General features: G+C 47.3%; 1 protein-coding gene across 5 annotated transcripts in view; it reads left to right on the top strand.

Moving 5' to 3' along the window:
- TRAF3 (TNF receptor associated factor 3) overlaps positions 1-19,415 on the top strand; it is a 139,866-nt gene that overhangs the window by 84,904 nt on the left and 35,547 nt on the right. For all 5 annotated transcript variants that reach the window (XM_040333336.1, XM_040333338.1, XM_040333335.1 and 2 more), the window contains 2 exons: positions 7,516-7,774; positions 12,141-12,192. In XM_040333336.1, coding sequence (XP_040189270.1) covers positions 7,533-7,774; positions 12,141-12,192 — 294 coding nt within the window. In that variant the 5' untranslated portion in view covers positions 7,516-7,532. The remainder of the gene's footprint in view (positions 1-7,515; positions 7,775-12,140; positions 12,193-19,415) is intronic.

Raw genomic sequence — 19,415 nt, forward strand, 5'->3', positions numbered from 1 at the left:
TAATCTCTCCAGAATGCTTATAGATGCGTATATGAATGATGATTTGTTTCCAAGCACTTTTACTGCTTGTCCCGAATTTTTTTGTGCATGATCTGGTTCACTTTGCATGTCTCGTTACCTTCGTCCTAGTGCTTTTTATGTGCAGAATGTATGCTCTCAGCACCCATGCCCACCCCCAGCACTTCCTGGCATCCTTGGCACAGGATATGGGGGGAATCCCCTGCAATGGGCTCACAGCCAAGAATTAATATGCTGCTGTGTAAAGTGGGGAATATAATGTTTGAGGTTTTATTCATCTCCGTGTCACCACAATAGGGAACTTGGGGTAATGTAAGGAAGTGTACACTGTGTGAACTATAGGAGTATCTGGGCGCCCTCTAGGAATAAGGTGTTTAAACTCAATGGGAACCTCATGTGGCACCTCCGTCGTCTCCATTTCTTTCACCCGTTTCTTGCTTTCTTTTGCTCTCTCAGTCTTTCTATTTGCTCTTTCTCCCTGGCTGTCTCCCTGTGGCTCTCTTCCCTCTCTTGAGTCTTCTTCTGCCTCTCTCACATTCTCTCCTCTTCCCTCTCTCGCGTTCTCTTCTCCTCCTCCCTCTCTCTGGCTCGCGCCTCCTCCCTCTCTCTCTCTCTGGCTCGCTCCTCCTCCCTCTCTCTGGCTCGCTCCTCCTCCCTCTCTCTGGCTCGCTCCTCCTCCCTCTCTCTGGCTCTCGCCTCCTCCCTCTCTCTCTCTGGCTCTCGCCTCCTCCCTCTCTCTCTCTGGCTCGCGCCTCCTCCCTCTCTCTGGCTCGCTCCTCCTCCCTCTCTCTCTGGCTCGCGCCTCCTCCCTCTCTCTCTGGCTCGCGCCTCCTCCCTCTCTCTCTGGCTCGCGCCTCCTCCCTCTCTCTCTGGCTCGCGCCTCCTCCCTCTCTCTCTGGCTCGCGCCTCCTCCCTCTCTCTTGCTTGCTCCTCCTCCCTCCCTCTCTCTGGCTCGCTCCTCTTCCCTCTCTCTTTCTGGCTCGCTCCTCCTCCCTCTCTCTTTCTGGCTCGCTCCTCCTCCCTCTCTCTTTCTGGCTCGCTCCTCCTCCCTCTCTCTTTCTGGCTCGCTCCTCCTCCCTCTCTCTTTCTGGCTCGCTCCTCCTCCCTCTCTCTTTCTGGCTCGCTCCTCCTCCCTCTCTCTTTCTGGCTCGCTCCTCCTCCCTCTCTCTTTCTGGCTCGCTCCTCCTCCCTCTCTCTTTCTGGCTCGCTCCTCCTCCCTCTCTCTTTCTGGCTCGCTCCTCCTCCCTCTCTCTTTCTGGCTCGCTCCTCCTCCCTCTCTCTTTCTGGCTCGCTCCTCCTCCCTCTCTCTTTCTGGCTCGCTCCTCCTCCCTCTCTCTTTCTGGCTCGCTCTTCCTCCCTCTCTCTCTCTGGCTCGCTTCTCCTCCCTCTCTCTCTGGCTCGCTTCTCCTCCCCTCTCTCTCTCTCTCTCTCTCTCTCTCTCTCTCTCTCTCTCTCTCTCTCTCTCTCTCTGGCTCGCTTCTCCTCCCTCTCTCTCTCTCTCTCTCTCTCTCTGGCTCGCTTCTCCTCCCTCTCTCTCTCTCTCTCTGGCTCGCTTCTCCTCCCTCCCTCTCCTATGCTTGCTCCTCCTTCTCCCTCCGGCTGACTCCCTCACTTCTCCTCATTCTTTCTCACTCGCTACTTCTCCCTTGCACACTTTTTCGCTCACTCCTTCTCCCTCTCAAGCGCTTGCTCCTTCTCCCCCTCTCTTCCCTCTCAAGTTTTCTCTCTGGCTCTCTCCTTCTCCCCCTCTTTGGCTCTCTCCTTCTCCCCCTCTCTGGCTCTCTCCTTCTCCCCCCTCTCTGGCTCTCTCCTTCTCCCCCTCTCTGGCTCTCTCCTTCTCCCCCTCTCTGGCTCTCTCCTTCTCTGGCTCTCTCCTTCTCCCCCTCTCTTGCGTTGCCTCCTTTTCCCTTTCACGCACTTGCTCGCTCCTTCTCCTTCTCTTATCTCTCTGGAGCTCACTCACTTTTTTATATCGTATGGGATTTCCCCTTTTTCTTTCATGTCACTAATTTAAAAAGTGTGCTTGTGTCAAACTCTTTCTACACTGAGCAGGGACGGGGTTGTTTATCTAACCCATTATTAATTACTGGTTTACGTTCCTGTTCTTCATGATGCACAATTACGTCCCGTGTAGGGGGAATGCACAATGAATCTTTTTAGAATGTTTTGCATTGATGTTTCGGGGTACCATTTCTCTCTGATGGTTCCCCCACCTTGGGAGCCTGGATTTATTTGTGATATACCATTACTAAGTATTTTATCTTTTGCACCCAATGACTTCTCCCCCTTTCCCCCACCAGCATTAATGAAGGAATTATTATTATTATTATACAGGATTCAGCGCCAACAGCAGTGGAGGCTGGTGCTCAAAACAAAAAAAAAAAAAAAAAATCACTTGCAGCCTCACTGTGCCCATCGATTGTTGCCACTGTGCCCATCAATTGTTGCCACTGTGCCTATCAGTTGTCGCCACTGTGCCTATCAGTTGTCGCCACTGTGCCTATCAGTTGTCGCCACTGTGCCATCAGTTGTCGCCACTGTGCCATCAGTTGTCGCCACTGTGCCATCAGTTGTCGCCACTGTGCCCATCAATTGTCGCCACTGTGCCCATCAATTGTCGCCACTGTGCCATCAGTTGTCGCCACTGTGCCCATCAATTGCCGCCAGTTTGCCCCATAATATGCCACCAGATTGCCCCCAAAATACCGCCAGATTGACCCACCGCCCAGCACTTGCCTTTCTCAGGTCAGCCATTCTCCTCCACGATCCCTTGATGTCTTCTCCCGCCCTCGATGTCGCTTCAGCCAATCAGGTGACAGGTAACCAGACTTGGTGAACCCGATTGGCTGAGACACGTGTCCGTATTAACCAGGGAACGCACACCCTGTGCACCCTCTGGTTAACACATTTTTGAACTGGTTGACTGGTGATTTAGACTGTCCAAGACATAAACTCCGCCTACTAGGTTTTATCGAAGAACTAAAATTCCACTTTCAGGCCCATAAATCTGATATTTGCAAATATTGGGTTGGCTCAGCCCACAGGTACCAACTAAAAACCTGAAATGTTGGTTTTAGTGGGCGTTTGACCTTTAAGGCCCACCATTCAGTTGAGTTGAGTTGAGAGGTATCTTAATATAGCGCGGTCTTACCCCGAAGGGTCCCGACGCGCATGTCAGTCAGCTTGCATAATCCAGTTGAATAATGCCAATGAATCTCTTTTTTTTTTTTTTTTTTTATTTATTTTTTTGAGAAAAATCTGCCTTGGCTGACGTGTTTTTTTTTTTTTTTTTTTTTGGTGCCCACGCACTTTTCTTTTACAGAATTGTATTTTTAACTTTTGTACTGTATGTCTGACTCAGAGTGTTTTAAACTTAATTTTTTTTGCTGTCTCAGTTATTCTGGAAAATAATTGTAAAAAAAAATTGTGTGGGGCGTGGTGTGAAGGTTTTGTTACTTGAGTATCTTGCATGACTCTTTCATTTTTGACCCGGTTAGTGGAAATTGTAAACGCGAGCGTGCGCGGTACAGAGCCTAGAAAAGGGCGGGAAGATGCTGTTTTGACATTTTCAGAATGTTGAGTGAAAAGTGTTTTTTTTTTTTAGTGGGGCCGCTTCCGAGAACGAGGTGGTGTGTAGGCTTACCCAGAAACTGATTGATCCCGCCTTTCATTCATTACAAACGTTTTGGTTCTCTTGCCTCATTTTCACCGTGATAAAGAGCTGCGTAATGGGAGGAAGGTCACGAGGGCTCCTTGGAAATATACTGCTCACTCGAATTGTGAACAAGATACGGTGTAGGAAGTCGGCATACGGGGGCCATTGTGTAGGAAGCCAGAATGGAATGTTCAAGATTGACTGTTAAAGAAGACGTATCAAAAATTCCTAAAATCTCATATATTAACCACTTAAGGACCCCTTCACGCCGATATACGTCGGCAGAATGGCACGGCTGGGCACATCAACGTAACTGTACGTTGCCCTTTAAGCCCAGCCGTGGGGTCGCACGCGTGCACGCGACCTGGTCCGAAGCTCCGGGGCCGCGGGGACTTGCGGTCCCGATCGCCGATGGAGTCCCGCGATCGGTCCCCGGAGCTGAAGAACGGGGAGAGCTGTGTGTAAACACACCTTCCCCGTTCTTCACTGTGGCGCCGTCATCCATCGTGTGTTCCCTGATATAGGGAATCACAATCGATGACGTCACACCTACAGCCACACCCCCCTACAGTTAGAAACACAGATGAGGTCATACATAACCCCCATCAGCGCCCCCTTGTGGTTAACTCCCAAACTGCAATTGTCATTTTCACAGTAAACATTTTAAATGCATTTTTTGCTGTAAAAATGGTCCCAAAAATGTGTCAAAATTGTCTGAAGTGTCCGCCATAATGTCGCAGTCACGAAAAAAAACGCTGATCGCCGCCATTAGTAGTAAAAAAAATGAGAATTAATAAAAATGCAATAAAACTATCCCCATTTACTCAGTGTAACATCATCTTTCACATTATACAAAAAAAATGGGCGCAAACCAATCGATAAACGCTTATTGCGATTTTTTTTTTTTTTTTTACCAAAAATGGGTAGAAGAATACGTATCGGCCTAAACTGAGGGAAACATTTTTTTTTATATATATTTTGGGGATATTTATTATAGCAAAAAGTAAAAAATATTTATTTTTTTTCAAAATTGTCGCTCTATTTTTGTTTATAGCGCAAAAAATAAAAACCGCAGAGGTGATCAAATACCACCAAAAGAAAGCTCTATTTGTGGGAAAAAAAGGACGCCAATTTTGTTTGGGAGCCACGTCGCACGACAGCGCAATTGTCAGTTAAAGCGACGCAGTGCCGAATCGCAAAAACTGTCCGGGTCCTTTAGCTGCCTAAAGGTCTGGGTCTTAAGTTGTTAACCACTTCCATACCGGGCCTGTCCTGGCACTGCTCTTCTTCATGTAAAAAATCATGTAAAAATCATATTTTTTTTGCTAGAAAATTACTCAGAACCCCCAAACATTATATATTTTTAGCAGGCACCCTAAGGAATAAAGTGGCGGTCATTGCAACTTTTTATCTCACACGGTATTTGCGTGATCATTTTTCAAACGCCTTTTTTTGGGGGGGGGACGGTTTCATGAATTAAAAAAATAACAAAACAGTAAAGTTAGCCCATTTTTTTTGTATAATGTGAAAGATGATGTTACACTGAGTAAATGGATACCTAACTTGTCACGCTTTAAAATTGCGCACACTCATGGAATGGCGCCAAACTTCGGTACTTAAAAATCTCCATAGGTGACGGGTTACCAGTTTAGAGTTACAGAGAAGGTCTAGTGCTAGAATTATTGCTCTCACTCTAACACACATGGCAATACCTCACATGTGTGGTTTAAACAGTGTTTACATATGTGGGTGGGACTTGCGTTCGCTTCCAAGCGCGACCCACTCGGGGACAGGGGCGTTTTTACATTTTTTTTTTATATAATTATTTTACTTTAAGAATTGTGCCCCATCGTTGGTGTCATTGGGCCCACAATTGTTCTTGTTCTTTGGGGTGGGAAATTGTGCCCCATCATTGGGTCCCATTGTTGGTCGATGTAACGGAATGGCCCGTGATACCCAGAGACTTTTGAAGGATGCGGGGTACTCCTGTGCCAGCTTCACTAATGACTTTTGGGTCTAGGGTCATCCTATGTCCAATAGGGGCATAGGATGACTGAGAAATGATATCATGAATTACATGAGATGGGACAATAATGATACTTCATGTATTGCAGGATATCTTGGAATATTACAGGTGGTTAATTCTGACTCCAACAGGTCAATAGCAGAGTGACTCATTCATGTGGGGACACATAGACTGTTGAGGTGTTAATTGAGTCTGGCTCCTAAGATATTTCATTGTGCTATGCTAACTAGCTCTGTATTGTGTGAAAGTTCTATTGATGCTAATGTGTTGTGAGTTAACACACTAAAAGTCATGTCTGCCATGTCCGCTATAGTAATTGATTCATGTAGATTCGGTGCCAGAATGTCTTTCTGGGATGTGGATTGAAAGGGATCCGTTAAGCACCCATTGTGTGATGTTTTGGGTGGAGTGTTTCATTGTCCCTGTGATTACTGCAGCATGCTTTCTAACTGTATAAAAAGCTGATAGTTTACCATTAAAGGAGCTGTGTGTCTCGTTTTTCTGGGGAATTCCAATGGATCGTGTCTGCTGGATTGTTGAAGTGTCGGATAAGCTGTCTTGGGTTGGTGGAATGGAATATCGTAAACGGTGTTAAAGCGGAGCTCCACCCTAAAGTGGAGTCCCGCTGATTGGAACCCGCCCCCCCTCCGGTGTCACATTTGACACCTTTCAGGGGGGAGGGGGGTGCAGATACCTGTCTAAAGACAGGTATTTGCACCCACTTCCGGCCACACATCACGGGCAAAAGACAGGTTTTTCCTGACTTCCCATCTGTCCCCCGTTGTGTGCTGGGAACACTCGGCTCCCAGCACACAGCGTGTGAGACAATCGGCGGGCGCAGCGCGACTCGCGCATGCGCCGTAGGGAACCGGGTAGTGAAGCCAGAGCGCTTCACTTCCTGGTCCCCTCACTGAGGATGGCGGGGGGAGCAGCAGAGAGACGAGCGATCGCTCGTCCTCTGCTGCGGATGGCGCTGGACTCCAGGACAGGTAAGTGTCCTAATATTAAAAGTCAGCAGCTGCAGTATTTGTAGCTGCTGGCTTTTAATATTTTTTTTTACTGGCACATACGCTTTAACCCCTGACCGTTGGTCTCATTGGGAGAAATCGTGCCCCATCATTGGGTCCCATTGTTGGTCTCATTGGGAAAAATCATGCCCCATCATTGGGTCCCATTGTTGGTCTAATTGGGAGAAATCGTGCCCCATCATTGGGTCCCATTGTTAGTCTCATTGGGAGAAATCGTACCCCATCATTGGGTCCCATTGTTGGTCTCATAGGGAGAAATTGTGCCCCATCATTTGGTCTCATTGTTGGTCTCATTGGGAGAAATCGTGCCCCATCATTGGGTATCATTGGGAGAAATCGTGATCCATTATTGGGTCCCATTGTTGGTCTCATTGGGAGAAATCGTGCCCCATCATTGGGTCTCATTGGGAGAAATCGTGATCCATTATTGGGTCCCATTGTTGGTCTCATTGGGAGAAATCGTGCCCCATCATTGGGTCTCATTGGGAGAAATCGTGATCCATTATTGGGTCCCATTGTTGGTCTCATTGGGAGAAATCGTGCCCCATCATTGGGTCTTATTGGGAGAAATCGTGATCCATTATTGGGTCCCATTGTTGGTCTCATTGGGAGAAATCGTGCCACATTGTTGGTGTCATTGGGAGAAATTGTGCCCCATGATTGGTATTAGTTGGTAGAATTGTGCCCCTTTATTGGTGTCAGTGGGGGGACTTGTGGCCGTCCAGGGAATGATGGTATAAGCTTCGTTGTCCCTGATCCTGTGCTGATCATCCCATTTCTCGTTTCAGAATTTAGCGGTTATATCATGGATGCAAGCAAAAGAGTTGAGCCAGCCGTGTCTTCACAAACACTACAGCAGCGAGCCAACCCAGATCGCAGCCTCGCCACTACCATCTACGTACCCGAGCAAGGGGGGTACCAAGAGAAGTTCCTGAAGCATGTGGAAGAGAAGTACAAGTGTGAAAAGTGTCGGCTAGTCCTCTGCAACCCCCGGCAGACAGAATGTGGGCACCGCTTCTGTGAGACCTGTATGAATTCGCTGCTAAGGTAACGTCTTCCTGAAATATGAGACAACTTTATACTTGTGACGATCCCTTGTCCTCAAACAGAACTTGGTCCGCCGTCAATGCTTCCTCTGTCCAGAACCAGCACCATCCAAGACTCTCCAGAACCCCCCCCCCCCCCCCCAGTCACCAGACAACACCTCAGTGTAGTAATAGTTGAGGCAGACAGCCACAATAGAATACAATCACACCCCAAACCATCACAGCAACAGCATGAGACAACACACAATATATACATATATACAGCATTGAATCTGACTAGCACAGATCATAGTGGGGTTCTCATTCACCCTGTACCCCTATTAGAGACACGGGGTGATTTACACATAAGAGGCGTCGGGGAAGTGGGACATGGAGCCTCCAGATCTCCCCAGGAAAAGCTGAGTCCCACAAACCCCCCACCCAAAGTGACTCCTGTCACAATACTCAACAGAGTTAGAGCCACTTAACCACTTCAGCCCCGGACCATTTTGCTGGTCAATGACTGGGCCACTTTTTGCGATTCGGCACTGCGTCGATTTAACTGACAATTGCGTGGTCGTGCGACGTGGCTCCCAAACAAAATTGACGACCTTTTTTCCCCACAAATAGAGCTTTCTTTTGGTGGTATTTGATCGCCTCTGCGGTTTTTATTTTTTGTGCTATAAACAAAAATAGAGCGACAATTTTGAAAAAAAAAATGAATATTTTTTTTTACTTTTTGCTATAATAAATATCCCCCAAAAATATATTAAAAAAAGCATTTTTTTTCCCTCAGTTTAGGCCGATGCAGATTCTTCTACATATTTTACGTAAAAAAATTGCAATAAACGTTTATTGATTGGTTTGCGCAAAAGTTATAGCGTCTACAAAATGGGGGATAGTTTTATGGCATTTTTATTAATATATTTTTTTTACTAGTAATGACAGCGATTTTTATCGGTACTGCGACATTATGGCGGACACATCAGACACTTTTGACACATTTTTGGGACCATTGTCATTTTTATAGCGATCAGTGCTATAAAAATGCATTGATTACTGTAAAAATGTCACTGGCAGGGAAGGGGTTAACACTAGGGGGCGAGGAAGGAGTTAATTATGTTCCCTGGGTGTGTTCTAACTGAAGGGGGGGTGTGGGACTGACTTGGGGAAATGACACATCACCGGTAATTGAGGCTGGGGCTTTGCGGCCTTCTGCAGGCCTCAGCTTCCTTCTGTGATCTGGCGCCATCTTGTGGTGGCCGTTGGCATTACAGGTTACATTACATTACAATTGGCAAAACAGCAGTTCTGTGTTTTTCACAATTTTCACTGCCATCTCCTTCCCTCTAATTAGAACCCCCAAACATTTAAATGTATGTATGTATATATATATATATATATATATATAATTTATTGTGACAAGTGAAGTATTTGCACTGTAAAGTGTTATACAGATTGATGTGTGTGTGCATATAACCACATACATATACAAGTACAAAGAAGGGGGTGGGAAAAGTCCAAAAAGGGGTGACACTAATATACCAGTGAACAATAATGTTGAATAGTCCTTAAACAAGGGCACAGTGCTGAGGAGGTCCAGGTACAACACAATCCAACCGTGTACAAGTGCAGTTCATCAATACTTGATCCAATCAATAACGTTGTAAAGTAAAGAATGTTGAACAACACAGCAATAAAAATAAAAATTAAAAATAAAAATAAGAGTCAGAGTAATTCAGAAGACGGAGGCCTTGTATCCGAAAAGGGTGAAAGACAGAGAGTGAGCCGTAACCAAGATCTCATATATGCACCTCTAGTGATCCCAGCAGCTCACCTCTGATCTGGCAAACTGGATTAAATCAGCCTGATCCTGATGGGTGTGGTCCGGAGTTGGATATCACATTCAGGTCTCCATAAAGTGTATTACATGAAAAAGTAAAAGGAGTAGAAACCAAATGGTGTGATAACGTCACAGAGAGGGATAGCTATGTCTCTGATCTAAACCAGTGGAGATGCACTCACATGTGGGTGAAAAACTGGGGCTCTTATCCACGAACGCCGAGCTCGTCAGTCCCTCCTTCCTCTCCCTTACTGATTCTCCAGGGTTAGGAGTCCCGTGTCCCTAATGGTTCGCGGATCGGCTCTTGATGTGTATGAGGATCTCGGTAGTGTATGTGGGATAAAGGAGAAGGACAAGCCTGATCGTGTGATATCATGAACAATCAACAAAACCCCAGGAATGCCCAGATTGTAATGCACTCACATAAACAGTATGACAGCAAGGACCTTCCTCCACGAGTGCGGACTCGCAATGAATCTATGCCTCCAACTCTTCCCCTCTGTCTATGGCTCAGTCTGGACACTCAGATGTAGCAATCATACATAGGGGGAAGTGAATAGACAACCATAGCGTAGCCCAGTCAGACGTGAAAAATGTATTTAAAAACACTTAAAAACTCACATTTAAAATCGAAATTTCTGCATCAATCTGACGAGTGGCGAACTTGTATGTCCATTCGTCGGATGCTAGAGTGTGTCAAGCCCTCCAATCCCGACGCGTATCGTCACAACACGTGACTTCATCAGGATCAGGCCGATTATATCCAGCTTGCCAGATCAGAGGTGAGCTGCTGGGATCACTAGAGGTGCATATATGAGATCTTGGTTACGGCTCACTCTCTGTCTTTCACCCTTTTCGGATACAAGGCCTCCGTCTTCTGAATTACTTTGACTCTTATTTTTATTTTTAATTTTTATTTTTATTGCTGTGTTGTTCAACATTCTTTACTTTACAACGTTATTGATTGGATCAAGTATTGATGAACTGCACTTGTACACGGTTGGATTGTGTTGTACCTGGACCTCCTCAGCACTGTGCCCTTGTTTAAGGACTATTCAACATTATTGTTCACTGGTATATTAGTGTCACCCCTTTTTGGACTTTTCCCACCCCCTTCTTTGTACTTGTATATGTATGTGGTTATATGCACACACACATCAATCTGTATAACACTTTACAGCGCAAATACTTCACTTGTCACATTTACCACTTTTGTCTATCGAGGTAGACCTCCTTTTTATTTGCAGCAGTATCCCCACTTTTCACTTGTCCCCTCACTTTAGACAGCGCAGGAGTTCACTTCACCTATATATAATTTATTCTAACACCCTAGAGAATAAAATAGCGGTCGTTGCAATACTTTCTGCCACACCGTATTTGCGCAGCGGTCTTACAAGCGCACTTTTTTTGGCGGAAAAAATACACTTTTTTTTTTAATTAAATAAGACCACAGTAAAGTTATCCCAATTTTTTTTATATTGTGAAAGATAATGTTACGCCGAGTAAATTGATACCCAACATGTCACGCTTCAAAATTGCGTCTGCTCGTGGAATGGCGACAAACTTTTACCCTTTAAAATCTCCATAGGCGACGTTTAATAAATTCTACAGGTTACATGTTTTGAGTTACAGAGGAGGTCTAGGGCTAGAATTATTGCTCTCGCTCTACCGATCGCGGCGATACCTCACGTGTGTGGTTTGAATACCGTTTACATAGGCGGGCGATACTCGCGTATGCGTTCGCTTTTGCGCGCGAGCTTGGTGGGACGGGCCGCGTTTTTTGGCTCCTATCTTTTTTTTTTAGTTGGCTCCTAGATTCCAAGAAAATTTGTCAAACCCTGTGTAAATATATATGTATGTGTGTGTGTGTATATATATATATAATATTTTTTTTTCCGTTTTTCTATATATATATATATATATATATATCAACACTGGTGATCAAATACCACCAAAAGAAAGCTTGCTTTCTGTAAAAAAACATTGTAATTGTATTTGGGTTCAGTGTCGCATGACCGCGCAATTACCAGTTGAAGCAGCGCAGCGCTGAATAGAAAAAAAATGCCCTGGTCATGAAGGGGGTATAAAACCTTCCAGAAATGTCAAGTGGTTAATCACCAAATTTTAATCCTCTGTATTGTTCTAATGCTGGTTTCCTGTAAAGTGTTTCCAAACCCAAGAACACCAATGTAATCTGTAATATCTTATCAATTCTTAGTTGTGGTGGCTGCATTCGTTTTCTTTATTTGGGCTAAGTACGTTGCCTGCAAATATGGCCTGTGCTTGCTTCTATCTGGCCCTTGGGGCACTATTTTCATCCACTGATACCAACAATGGGGCACTGACCCCAAAGATGGGACAGAATGTCTCCTAATGACACCAAAAATGGGGCATTGTTTATTCCCACCAATGTGGGGAACTCTACTACTACCAATGGCCACAGTCAGGCCCCCCCCTTAAGTCTGAAGGACATTAAACTGGCCCTTTGTTAAAAAGTTTGGAGACCCCTGCTCTTATGTATTCTTTATCTCTTGTCTGTTTTCAGCTCTTCAAGTCCACAATGCACGGCATGTGAAGAAATAATCATTAAAGACAAGGTAAATCATCTCTTATGTAGGGGACTCTGATGGTAGGAGGAGGACTTTGATGTTGGGGGCTCTAAGCAGGGCTCTGATGGTAGGAGGAGGACTTTGGTGTTGGGGGCTCTAAGCGGGGACTCTGATGGTAGGAGGAGGACTTTGATGTTGGGGGCTCTAAGCGGGGCTCTGATGGTAGGAGGAGGACTTTGATGTTGGGGGCTCTAAGCGGGGACTCTGATGGTAGGAGGAGGACTTTGATGTTGGGGGCTCTAAGCGGGGCTCTGATGGTAGGAGGGGGACTTTGATGTTGGGGGCTCTAAGCGGGGACTCTGATGGTAGGAGGAGGACTTTGATGTTGGGGGCTCTAAGCAGGGCTCTGATGGTAGGAGGAGGACTTTGGTGTTGGGGGCTCTAAGCGGGGACTCTGATGGTAGGAGGAGGACTTTGATGTTGGGGGCTCTAAGCGGGACTCTGATGGTAGGAGGAGGACTTTGATGTTGGGGGCTCTAAGCGGGGACTCTGATGGTAGGAGGAGGACTTTCATGTTGGGGGCTCTAAGCGGGGACTCTGATGGTAGGAGGAGGACTTTGATGTTGGGGGCTCTAAGCGGGACTCTGATGGTAGGAGGAGGACTTTCATGTTGGGGGCTCTAAGCGGGGACTCTGATGGTAGGAGGAGGATTTTGATGTTGGGGGCTCTAAGCGGGGACTCTGATGGTAGGAGGAGGACTTTGATGTTGGGGGCTCTAAGCGGGGACTCTGATGGTAGGAGGAGGACTTTGATGTTGGGGGCTCTAAGCGGGGACTCTGATGGTAGGAGGAGGACTTTGATGTTGGGGGCTCTAAGCGGGGACTCTGATGGTAGGAGGAGGACTTTGATGTTGGGGGCTCTAAGCGGGGCTCTGATGGTAGGAGGGGGACTTTGATGTTGGGGGCTCTAAGCGGGGACTCTGATGGTAGGAGGAGGACTTTGATGTTGGGGGCTCTAAGCGGGGACTCTGATGGTAGGAGGAGGACTTTGATGTTGGGGGCTCTAAGCGGGGACTCTGATGGTAGGAGGAGGACTTTGATGTTGGGGGCTCTAAGCGGGACTCTGATGGTAGGAGGAGGACTTTCATGTTGGGGGCTCTAAGCGGGGACTCTGATGGTAGGAGGAGGACTTTGATGTTGGGGGCTCTAAGCGGGACTCTGATGGTAGGAGGAGGACTTTGATGTTGGGGGCTCTAAGCGGGACTCTGATGGTAGGAGGAGGACTTTCATGTTGGGGGCTCTAAGCGGGGACTCTGATGGTAGGAGGAGGATTTTGATGTTGGGGGCTCTAAGCGGGGACTCTGATGGTAGGAGGAGGACTTTGATGTTGGGGGCTCTAAGCGGGGACTCTGATGGTAGGAGGAGGACTTTGATGTTGGGGGCTCTAAGCGGGGACTCTGATGGTAGGAGGAGGACTTTGATGTTGGGGGCTCTAAGCGGGGGCTCTGATGGTAGGAGCAGGACTATGATATATAATAATAATTAGGGCTGCGGAAATTAATGATTATCGGTACGATCCTATGATTGAGCTCCGCTGTCTCGCCCATAGGAAAGGCCGCAGCTTCGGCCTAGCTCCGGAGCCGCGGCCATTTTGGTACACCTGGCGGCAGCCTAGTAGTGGCGCGCTGATGTCATCATCACCCGCCTGCTTGTGTCGTCTGCGGACAGGTCTACCTGCTGTCCTTTCTATTCTGGTAAGAGCAGGGAGATGTGAACATTACAGTAGGGGGGGATGTGGACATTACAGTAGGGGGGGATGTGGACATTACAGTGGGGGGGGATGTGGACATTACAGTGGGGGGGGGGTGTGGACATTACAGTGGGGGGAAATGTGGACATTACAGGGGGGGGAGATGTGGATATTACAGTGGGGGAGATGTGGATATTACAGTGGGGGGAGATGTGGATATTACAGTGGGGGGAGATGTAAATTTTACAGTGGGGGGAGATGTGAATATTACAGTGGGGGGAAATGTGAATATTACAGTGGGGGGAGATGTGAACATTACAGTGGGGGGAGATGTGAACATTACAGTGGGGGGAGATGTGAACATTACAGTGGGGGGGGGGGGGAGATGTGGACTTTACAGTGGGGGAAATGTGGATATTACAGTGGGGGGAGATGTGTACATTACAGTGGGGGGAGATGTGTACATTACAGTGGGGGGAGATGTTGACATTACAGTGGGGGGAGATGTGGACATTACAGTGGGGGGAGATGTGGACATTACAGTGGGGGGAGATGTGGACATTACAGTGGGGGGGGGAGATGTGGACATTACAGTGGGGGGGGGGGGGAGATGTGGACATTACAGTGGGGGGAGATGTGAATATTACAGTGGGGGGAAATGTGAATATTACAGTGGGGGGAGATGTGGACATTACAGTGGGGGGAGATGTGGACATTACAGTGGGGGGGGGGGACATTACAGGGGGGGGAGATGTGGATATTACAGTGGGGGGAGATGTGGATATTACAGTGGGGGGAGATGTGTACATTACAGTGTGAAAATTTTAATCAGTAACATCCCTAATATATATACGGTTGGCTCAACCCTAAGCGCAATATGTAATTGTTTTTAACTATTTCTATGCATATGGTATATGGCTTTTGAATTGTATAATAAAACTTTATGCTTTTAGATCTGTTGATGTGCTCCTTGTTTGGCCTCTATAGTCCGATTCCCCTCTTTTTTTTTCTCTTTTATTAGATGTGGTGGTCCATGAAGCAGCTTCTGTTAGGCTAGGTCGCCTTATTTAGACTATACACGTAGCAATAAACTACCAGTGGCAGATTTGATTCCTTCGCTTACCAAGAGCTCATTCAACACAAAGAAAGCGATCGAATTGGTTGCGTTTTGATTGGATTTTTTCCGCTCGTACCAATTGTTTCTTTATTGGCGAAAAACAGTTGGATGGCCCATTTTAGCGCAGCTAATTTGCAACAGACAGGATTCTACCATCGAAGCGTCGCATCGATCGGATTGTTGCGCACTTGGCCACGCATTGCTTGGCTTTTCCGTAGGAAGCTTTTCAGCTGTGACTTTAATTGGCCGAACGCTGCAGAGGTTTAGCGTCTCTGTTGTTTTTCTGACCTCCGTGGGACCCCGTACAATAGAGAGCGGCATTACCGTTTTTCCTTGAGATCGCCATTTGACCCGGAGCGTTGGCATTTGTGATCCGCGCAGCAATTAGTGCGATTGCGAGGCGCGTGATTGTTTGGTTGTCATGCCGATCAGCGCAGCCTTAATGGCCTGTCCCTAATGGACTTGTCCTACTTGTGTTTTCTGTTGTCGAGCAATTTTAAAAGTAAATTGATCGACTTGGCTGTCTTGTAGGCGACTGGACAGCTGTAAGAATTCGGTAAGCCTGTAATCTTCTTTTTTTTTTTTTTTTATTAAAGGGGAAACACCCAGGCAGGTGGCAAAACTGTGGAAAGTTGAATTACCGTATTTATCGCCGTAAAACACGCGCCGGTGTATAACACGCACCCTAATTTTAAGAGGGAAGTGTCAGGAAAAGGCATATTTTTAAAATAAACAACATTGAAGCAAATTAAGGGTCAGTGCCCATCAATGTCCTCAGTGCAGCCCAAATAAAGTCCCCAACGCAGCCAGACCGCTGTCCCCAGCGCAGCCCGAGCATCGTCCCCAGCGCAGCCCGAGCATCGTCCCCAGCGCAGCCCGAGCATCGTCCCCAGCGCAGCCCGAGCATCGTCCCCAGCGCAGCCCGAGCATCGTCCCCAGCGCAGCCCGAGCATCGTTCCCAATGCAGCCCGATTATCGTTCCCAATTGAGCCCGATTATCGTTCCCAATTGAGCCTGATTAATGCCTTCATTTGCAGCCTCACCTGCAGTCTCAATCAGGAAATCACGAGCCGTCATCTCCTCTCCATTCATCACTTACGTTACACACGCACAGTCCCGCCACCGCCATCGGCATTGGACCAGCTCCTGTGATAGGCAGAACATTGGTCCAATGCCAGTGGTGGAGGCGGGACTGTGTGTGTGTGTGACGTGGGAGCCGAGGAGGAAAGTGGAGAGGAGACCACTGGGAAAGCGCCGCGCTACTCACGCATGTGCAGTAGGGAACCAGGCAGTGAAGCCGCAAGGCTTCACTTCCTGATGATTCCCTCACCGAGGATGGCAGCGGGGGAAGCAGAGAGACGAGCAATTGCTTGGCTTCTGCTGCCGACATCACAGGCGCGCTGGACAGGTAAGTGCCCATTTATTAAAAGTCAGCAGCTGCAGTATTTGTAGTTTGTGCTTTTAATATAATGTTTTTCCCGCGGGACCTATGCTTTAACATTTGGTGGTTGCTGACCTCAACCCGACAGAACACCTTTGGGATGAATTAGAGTGGAGACTGTGAGCCAGACCTTCTCGCCACATCAGTACCTGACCTCACAAAGGCTCTTCTGGAAGAATGGTCAAACATCCCCATAGACACCCTCCTAAACCTTGTGGACGGCCTTCCCAGAAGAGGTGGAGCGGTTATAGCTGCAAACTCAATATTGAACCCTACGGACTAAGACTGGGATGCCATTAAAGTTCCTGTGCGTGTAAAGGCCGGCGTCCCAATACTTTTAGTATTTTCAGTGTGTGTGTGTGTAAGTAAGTAATCGGAGGCCTACAATTAGGAACTGGACAGACTGGATCCTGAATGCCATAATAATCTGTCAACCCCGATAGATCAATCGATCAATATATCCAATTGATAGAGATGAAATCGTCTGTCACTATCTGTGTGGGAGCCATCCGTCCCTTTGGAAGATGTTTGTCTCTAGATATTTCTCCCAACGTCTTGTATCCATCTTGCTAATCTTAGATGTGAGATGTCTCACCTGCAGAATACAGCTTGCATATAGTGATGTCATAGCCTGTTATGATGACATCACTTGTATTTACATAGCAGTGATGACTTGTCACGAGACGGCGGAGGAGCCATAAGAGATGATTGTTTTATGATGGGATGTATGGGCTGTAATTTCGTCGCGGAGGATCCGCCACCTCTATGAACCTTTCTCGGTTTCCAGTTGTAATTTGTGTATCTCTGAACGGTGTACCGCGTGTCATTTCTTCCTCTCTCTAGTAGAATTTAGTGGTGGCTGGCGCCAATGTGGGAGGCTCTGGATGGAAAATACTGCTCATTCAGTCTCTAAGCGGAGAAGTATAATTACATGGCAAGTGTTAACTCTTCCATCACTGCAGCTCTTCATTATTAATATCAAAGTTCTGGCGTAGAACAGGCATTGGGAGCTACATGGCGGTAAACATGGCTAGAAGAGCGATGGAGAAGGGAGAACGTTTGGAAATGGGGATGGAAGTGGAATGAGAAATGCTAATAAGTGTCCTGGATATTTAAATAGAGCAAATAAATATATTACAAGAAGCCATATAGAGAGGAAAGCTGAGAAGATTGAAGAGAAGAGGAGGAAATGAGAACAAGAAAAGGGCAAATTGAATTGAGAGAAACAATAGCTTGGGTGCGGGTACTAAGGGCGACTTTGGACTAGAAGTAGTACAAAGTGGCACCAAGCAATCTGCAAAGGCTAATTCTGGGGACCAGAATTTTAGATGGGATGGTGCCTAGAGATCCAGCAACTAGAATGTGCTATGGTCTAGAACAGGAGTCTCCAAATTTTCTAAACAAAGAGACAGTTTACTGTCCATCAGACTTTAGGGGGGTCGGACTGTGGCTGATGGGAGAAGAAAATGCCCCAGTGCCAATGGTGGCTGGGTGGAGCAAAAAATGATATAACCTTGGTCAGTATGGGGAGGAATAGTACCCCATCATTGGTATCATTGCCTCATCATTGGTGTCAGTGGGAGAAATGGTGCCCCATCATTTGTGTTAGTGGGAGGACCAGTGAACCATTGTTGTGGCAGTAGAAGGAATAGTGCCCTATCATTGCTTTCACTAGAAGGAAACATTCCCCATCATTGGTGTCAGTGTGAGGAACGGTGCCCCAAGGGCCACATCCGAGCATGCAAAGGGCCACATTTGGGCCACCACTGGTCTAGAAGAAAGTCAGTTGAATCTAGGGACTATTATTGGTTGTTGATGGGGTCTAAGGACCAAGAAATGTTGTTGATGGGGGGGGGGGGGGTCTAGGGACCAAGATATGATGTTGATGGGGGTCTAGGGTCCAAGAAATGTTGATGGGGTTCAAAGACCAAGAGATGTTGTTGATGGGGGTTCAGAGACCAAGAGATGTTGTTGATGGGGGTTCAGAGACCAAGAGATGTTGTTGATGGCGGTTCAGAGACCAAGAGATGCTGTTGATGGGGGTTCAGAGACCAAGAGATGTTGTTGATGGGGGTTCAGAGACCAAGAGATGATGTTGATGGGGGTCCATGGACCAGAAGAAGTTATTGATTGTGTCAAGGGACCAAGAGAGGGTGGTGCTGGCATCTGTGGGCTGTGAGAGATTGGTGCTGGTGTCTAGTGAATGTGAGAAATCAGTACTGGCTTCTAGGGACCATAGAGAGGTGGACAATTGTGAAACGGGAACGGTGCTTGGCTTTAGGGTCTTTAACAGGCTTGTTTTGGACTCCAGGCTTTAAAGTAGGGTTGTCCCGATGCCACTTTTTTAGGACCGAGTACAAGTACCGATACTTTTTTCAAGTACTCGCTAATACCGATACTTTTTTTTAAATGTGTCCCCCACAAATGCAGCCATGTCCCCCACAAATGCAGCCATGTCCCCCCACAGATGCAGCCATGTCCCCCCACAGATGCAGCCATGTCCCCCCACAGATGCAGCCATGTCTCCCCATACCTAGATGCCGCCGCCTAGTTAATCAGCGTTCGGGGAACATTACAGCTTTCATTTAAATAGCTGTGTGTTCCCCGCCGCGCCGCGTATAGACACTCCCCCTTACTCGGGATTGGACGGGTGATCTGCACTTTGATAGACAGATCACCCGTCCAATACCGAGTCTATATGCGCCGCGGCGGGGAACAGCCAGCTATTCAAATGAAAGCTGTAATGTTCCCCGCACGCTGAATAACTAGGCGGCGGCGTTGCGGTATGCGGCGGCATTGCGGCGACGGGGGCGCGGGGGGTAGTATCGGATCTGGCATCAGGGGCATTTGCGGGAGTACAAGTACACCCGCAAATGCTCAGTATCGGTCCCGATACCGGTATCGGTATCGGGACAACCCTACTTTAAAGGATATTCATTCTTGGGTGTGGGATTTGGAAAAGGC

This window comes from Rana temporaria, chromosome 13, assembly GCF_905171775.1.
Source record: "Rana temporaria chromosome 13, aRanTem1.1, whole genome shotgun sequence".
NCBI classification, from domain to species: Eukaryota; Metazoa; Chordata; class Amphibia; order Anura; family Ranidae; genus Rana; species Rana temporaria.